Source organism: Topomyia yanbarensis, chromosome 3 (genome assembly GCF_030247195.1).
Source record: "Topomyia yanbarensis strain Yona2022 chromosome 3, ASM3024719v1, whole genome shotgun sequence".
In the NCBI taxonomy this organism is placed as follows: Eukaryota; Metazoa; Arthropoda; class Insecta; order Diptera; family Culicidae; genus Topomyia; species Topomyia yanbarensis.
The window spans coordinates 77,096,907-77,103,901 of record NC_080672.1 but is presented as its reverse complement, the minus strand read 5'-3'; the positions used below and the strand labels follow the sequence as shown (position 1 = coordinate 77,103,901).

Below are 6,995 nucleotides of genomic sequence, written 5' to 3'. Positions count from 1 at the left end.
TAAACTTTCTATATGAGAAAGGCAAAATACTTACCGTCACTCATTGTGTGTTTATTAGGTTTAAACCAACCGGCATAACTTCTTTTGACAATACTCGGTGGTTTGTTTACAATGGGAGCTACGTGAGTTCGAATGCAACAGATGAACATCCGTTGCACTCGAACTCACGAAACTGACGAAGTAAACAAACCACCGAGAATAATTCAATTATTATCAAACATGAACTTTATTCATCATGAGTTCATTCGTGTCGTCATCTTGTAGAACTAGATTGAAAACGCGGTTTAAACAGCAACGATTCACAAAAGACAAACCTTACATTGTGTTGCGTTCTGTTACAAACGATTGACCTAGAAATGTATGCACTTACCCGAATTTGTAGATTCGAGTAATTGTTAACATTATCAAGATATCAGCTATTGAGTGAAAAACGATTTTAGATAAATTATTTTAAAAATGGCAATCGATGGAACAGGGAACCAGTGAATGACGTTCAAAGATTTTTCCTTAATCCAGCAAGAAATAAGCAATCTCTAATAGGAATACAGATCTGATGTGATATAACACTTCCGAAAGAATGAATCCAGTTATATACTTTTCAATAATTTAGTTTTATTTACAAATTCGTTCGTTGACATTCAATAGACCAGTTTAAATATGTCTTACCAAAAAAACGTCATGAGGTTTCACTGTCATGCAACCAGCAGTGGATTGGATTGCTCTACAATATGTTCCGAGTAAATTACGTCACTTCGATTAATGGGTGTAAAATTTGTATTACGCCGTGTGTTCCGTTTCACCGATTCACTCGGCCACGCTTTACCATCGATTTCGATTCAATCTAAATGCACTATTCTGTTGTCTAGCTCGTTCGTGTGAAAACAAAAAGATTATAGTGATGATACCTGTTTTATTTTTGTTAAAAATTTAATTGTCGATCTCAAACCTACTATGATTTTTTGATCGTGACATGTCCTGCTTCTTGGCGACGGTGCCGACATCTGACTGCTTGGATTGTCAAAATATCTAAATGTTCGGGTCGGGTGGGTTATACTGTTATGAATCTGTCACTGGATTGACAACATGATTTTATTTTACTTACAAAGTGTTTCGTTAACTGCTTTACTGTTTAGATTCGAACCTACGACGTTACAATTTACTTCTGCTTGCCGATTTTACTCTTTCAAAAGTTCGTATAAAATTGCAATGTATGGCTCATGGTTCACTAGGATTGTTTTGTTTTTCGTTAGCAGTGTACGGTTTCAATAAGTTAGTGACTTAGGGGCTACTGATTTCGGTTGCAAATTTATTATTGTTGCGTTTCTCTATTGGTTGAAACATTTCTACCGAATAAGTTTGCTTACTGATTATAGAGTTACATTGCGAATTTACAGTTGTTTTATATATTATATACAGTCGATTGTAGTCTCGAACTAAAATTGAGCTACACAGATTATTGCTAAACTACTAATGATTCTAATTACAACCCAAAGTCATATGTGTGTGTGTAGATGTGTGAGTGAGTATTGCAATTAATTAATTTGAGAGGCGGGGATTCGTATGCAGCACTAATTACTATTTTCGTCTGCTTCAAACCTAAACTCAAACTTATCAAATTTATATTTGCTTCATTTTGTCACATTAAAATAATATCACAGGTATAATATAATATACATGATTCTAATAGTAGTCAGATTTTTATTGGATTAATCCGGTGGCAGCTCTCAAATTCAAGCGAAAACAATCTTATTTTGATTACGTGATAAATATATTTATACTGCAGAAATTATTTTCAATACGGAATGGTTTCATTGGTTGAGAAGAGATGGAGAGGGGGTGGAGAGAAGTTGCTATTGACTGAGGAAGACAAGCAAGGGATAAAGTCAGAATGGAAATTCCATTTAAAGAATACAACAAACGCAATAATCATCTCAATACAAACTATAAAATAAACTTGTGTTTCAGAATTTTATTCAATTTCCAAAGTACTATTCCAACGTAAAATTGTATCAATCCTCAAGTTCAAACTTCTCTACTAACTCGTTAGCATTCATCCTGTCATCGTTTCACACTTATAGGCTCCAGCTGTAACAAATTTTATATCATCGAAGCTAGCCATGACAAGTTCCAGCCAGTCCAGTGTCTGTCAGTGCTTTATGTACGTGTATAAAGTTGACAGAACTTACTGCAAAACTCAACAAAAATGATAAACGTGTGCAAAATCCTAACTTTCCTACGGATAAGCCAGTTGGAAATTAAATTGAAACAAAGCCGCCAGAAGCCAGCCGACGACCGACGAAGGTTACAAATTCCAAAACCCGGGACCGGTCAAAGCCCAGGTCGACTAACGAGTTTTCGAGATAAAAGCAAATTTTGCCACCGAGAGAAAATGGTACGCACGGATCCGGGGACACTTGCAGACCTGTCGAGGTGTGTGTGTGTGTGTTGGTAGGTACAAGTTGGATAGTTGCTATGCAAAACGTGTTCGGCAAATGTTACTCTTCCGTACGTGACGGTTATCTCCGACAGGATGCTGGTCGTGTCGAATCGGGATCTAAGATTGGCGATGGTTGTTTTACTCTTCGTTGAATAATCCAACCGAAGCCATATTCACACTGTAACTCGGCAGGCACGCCGAGTCATTAGTATTCCTCGCCACATCGCCACTTAATAGTTGCTCATCGGAGAGATCTGAATGCTAATATGGTATTGGGAATTGTTCGAATATTTTTTTCCCCACCGAAATGCCAACTGATGCTGGTTTTCGAAGGGATAAGCTTCTAATTTACGTTCCATTCATGACATTACCCTCCCTCTTTCTCAAGCTGCAAGAAATTGATTTTCTTATCCAGTGCTAGCAATCAGCTTCCGATACCAATCAAATCGAACCACTCACATATTGAAATATTCCAGCTACAGTTCCGTTTCAATATCGGTTATATCTTTGAATTTTATGCTGCTACTGTGATACGGTACAAAAATTCTAAATATTCGTGATTGCGGAAAAGTGACTTTGCACTTCCGGAGATTGCTTCTCGTCCAGGCAAAGAAAAACCTTCATGAAAACAGCATCCTTAAACTCTAACAAAACAAACCGTCACTCCTTAATCTCACTTGACCTGAACCGGCTCCTCGTACAGGTAGGAACCATCACTGCAGGAACAGCAGGTTTCCCCGTCCTCATCGCACTCTGACCCATGGCCGTTACTTACTGTGACCTCATTCTCCGTGTCACCGCCGCTGTAACTATTGAGCATTTTATCATGTTCAGTCTCTTCATGCTCACTGATCGCCTCCTGCTGCTGATTATGCTGCTGATGATGCCCGTTCTGATGATTATGTTGATTGTGATGATGATTATGATGATGCTGATGGTGATGATGATAGTTTCCATTGATGGCATTCTCGATATTTACATGCACTTTGCGGGCGAACTTGGACCGCTGGGAAAAACCGCCACTCCCACTGCTAGTGCCACTAGCGGACCCATCCGAGGAGCAAGTGTTGTTGAAGCTGGTGGCATTTTCGTGATCGCCTCCTCCGCCGTTGGTGCTTCCGTTGCTGCTACCGCGTAACAGCCGGGGGTGATGTTTTGGGTGGTAGGAGTCCGGTGTGCTGCCTCCCTGCTGGAAGGGACCTCCCTTCATCGGTGGTGCGGTGGTTAGGGCATCGCAGCTGCCACATAGTCTGCGGGATAATAAAAGATGTGTTCATAAAAAACAAGCTATGAAAATATCTGAACAAGACTTTGGTTTAAGGTGAAGATATGTGGAAGCCACGTTGCTAGGCACCGACTCGCTTGTTTACATTGAGAAAACTGAAATCTGAAGTGAAAATTCAAACGCACAAATGAGAGTTTCCGAACATTTTCCTTTGGCCATCTGCACATTGGCAGAAAATTTGAAGTTTTGTTAGTAAACGATTAAAGTTTCGCGAGTGTTTTTGCAGTGGTGTGTGAATAAAGTGCATTTGAAAAAGTGCAATGAAAACGAGAAAAAGAAAAATAAGAGTGTTTCGAAAAGAAACCCCAAGTGAAGAGGGGTGATATTTTCGCACAAAATAGGAGCTACAGATGGAATTCCGTCAAAAACTCCAATTTATTGTATAGGAAAATGTTCCAGCTTCCTTAAGTAGCGGTTTCGTGGCACACCAGCAAGGTTAGTGAGTTGAAAAACGTATTTTTATATTTGCTCATGTCAGATACATGGTTAGGCAGAGGAGAGGGGTGTGTGCGGCGTAGCAGCTATGTTGTGGCTCGCATGTATAATGTCCTTAAATAATGTTAACAACATTTGCGATTTTTTTATTCATTTGATGAAATAAATAAATTGGGTGATCACCATCAGATTCACGAATAAAGTAATACAAGTCTGCACCACCGACATTCACAGTAAGTTGAAGGTGTTTTTCAGCTAACTGAACAATAATATGCCAAATTGATAATCGAAACTATGCATCATGTGCGCGAGCTCTACCAAGTTTAAAATTTATTCGAACATTTTGAAAAAAAAAGTTATTTTTAATTCTTTTTTAGTAACGACTAAGAGTAAATCAATTTTCTATGTTTTTACCGATAGGAGCCATAGTCAAGAGAGAGAGAGAGAAAGGAGTTGAAGGAAGAAAGTGTAGAAAAGTGTGGAAATGGTCATATTAGCAAGCTTAAAGTTTGCCGGCGACTTAACCTTTTGTCTGCTACCGAAGTAACAAGTTACTTTACGCTCGTCCGAACATGCCGTAGACTCAGGTGATTCGCATTTCTAATGCCAAAAGATCCTGACTTCTGCGGTAGCAAACAAAGGGTTAAGTCGCCAGTAAACTCTGAGCTTGCTCATATGACCCTTTCCACGCTTTTCTAAACTTTCTTCAACTCCTCGCTCTCCCTTGAGTACTATGGCTCATAATATTCAAAAATATGCTTCATTTTCCAGTCCCTAGCTAATTGAATGTCGTTAAAAACATAAAAAAGTTATTTTTAATAAAACAAGCGAACAAATGCATGACACGGGTTAATATGATCAAATTTCGCGCAAATTTCCTATACATTTTTATACCTTGATTGATTTTAGGACTAATGATGGGTAGAATTACAATATCGCAATAAAAAGCTAAGTTTTTTCTCACGCGGGACACGTCGGGAGATAACGTGGATTTCCCCCACAGTAGAGACATTTTTCAATATCCCCTCCACAGGAATCACAACGGACCTTATTGCTACAATTGAAGCCTATGTGTTCCAGTTGTTTACAATTAGTACAGCTTATGACCTGCTGCACAAAAAGGCGATCAGGTAAACGAACCTTGTCAAAGAGAAGGTAGTTGGATAGAGCAGACCCGGCGAAGGTCACCCGATAGAAATCTGAGTTGACATATGACCAGTCAGCTACGGCTGATGATGAAGCACGGGGTATTGAAAACAGCGTACCTCGTGTTTCAAGCTAATCGGGTTGAATATGACGGAGTCGTCACCGACTCGACTTTGAATTGCAAGGATCTACTCGAGTCGGTGACGACTCCGTCATATTCAACCCGATTAGCTTGTATATATATACTCTATAGACCTTCTGAAAGACCAACATCGCTAAAATAACGATTCTTTTAGAATCGGGCAGAAACCAACCGGAATTCTGGTTCATTTTCCGGCTGGCTTTACTGGGTAACCCGTCCTGTATGAGAATGTCAAAATGGCGAAATTTTATGTCTAATTACCCTCTTTTAATGTAAAATACATTAAAAGCTATAGGCGTCCCGTTTCAAAATATCGCTGTGGCAGCCGCGTCAGATTTTGAACATTAATATCTTCCATTATACTTAACAGAATGATTTGATGTTTGGGCTATTCTGTCGAAAATATGTTCAGCAATGTTGTATTCCGAATTCCTTTCTTGCACAACTTGCCACCGTTACGAAGAAGCATTGTTCCGCCGTCATCGCCGAGACTGCACAAACAAATTCACGCTGTGCAGCCATCATCGGGACGCCTGTTATGCCGCACTACGGAAGCCCCCGAGCGCTCCGACGTAGTCGTGCTACCAGCCAGCGACCAGCTTAGTCGTCCCGGCCCTGCGTTCGAAGGTCGTGAGGGGGTCTTCCCAACTCCCTTCTCCGGCGAGTATTTTGCTTTAAATGACGATCCGCTTCCTGAAAACCTTCTGGTTTCCAGCTTGCCATCGGGTACATCACGTCCTTGCAATTTGTCGGGAAGTTTTGCACATGACGTCGATGGTTTGCGGTTGTATTACCAAAACGTCAGAGGGCTCAGGACGAAAATCGAGGACTTGTACTTGGCTGCTCTTGACGGCGAATACGATATTTTCGTTCTAACGGAAACTTGGCTTGATGATCGTATTACATCGATGCAGCTCTTCGGGGATTCAGTAACAGTATCCATGGTCGTGGCGGGGGAGTTTTAATCGCTGTTTCTTCCGCACTTGCCTCCTGTGAGTTTGGTGTGGATAGTTCATCAAGCATTGAAGCAGTTTGGACGAAGATTACGACGCAAACGAAGAACTACTTTATTGGAGCTGTTTACATTCCTCCAGAAAAATGACTTGATTATTCTATTACGCAGTTCCACCTAGACTCCATAGAGCGCGCTTCTTCTCAGGCAGATACAAACGATGTGATGATAGTCCTTGGCGATTTCAACCAACCAGGACTCATGTGGGTTTCTTCTGGACGTGGGTACGCTTACCCTATCCCGTTATCCTCGACAACAAATCCTGCCAGCCGCTTACTTCTGGACGGGATGGCTTTTCACGGATTAAGTCAAGTAAGCACGGTTTCCAACCTTCTTGACCTTATCTTCGTCAATGAGAATGCTTTGCCTGAGTGTTCTGTGAGTGAAGCTTCCAGTGCGATCGTTCCTTTGGATAACTATCATCCCGCTTTAGAAATATCCATTTCCACCATTAGTTCACCACTATATGAAGAAGCTTTAGCTGTGAATCGTCGTAATTTTTGCAAAACTGATCTAGTAGCTCTACGCCGCTCACTGT

General features: G+C 40.6%; 1 protein-coding gene across 2 annotated transcripts in view; it reads right to left on the bottom strand.

Moving 5' to 3' along the window:
• Positions 1-615: 615 nt before the first annotated feature.
• Positions 616-6,995, bottom strand: part of LOC131690732 (roundabout homolog 2-like) — an 834,482-nt gene continuing 828,102 nt past the window's right edge. For both annotated transcript variants that reach the window (XM_058976690.1, XM_058976691.1), the window contains one exon: positions 616-3,687. In XM_058976690.1, the coding sequence (XP_058832673.1) occupies positions 3,111-3,687 (577 nt within the window). In that variant the 3' untranslated portion in view covers positions 616-3,110. The remainder of the gene's footprint in view (positions 3,688-6,995) is intronic.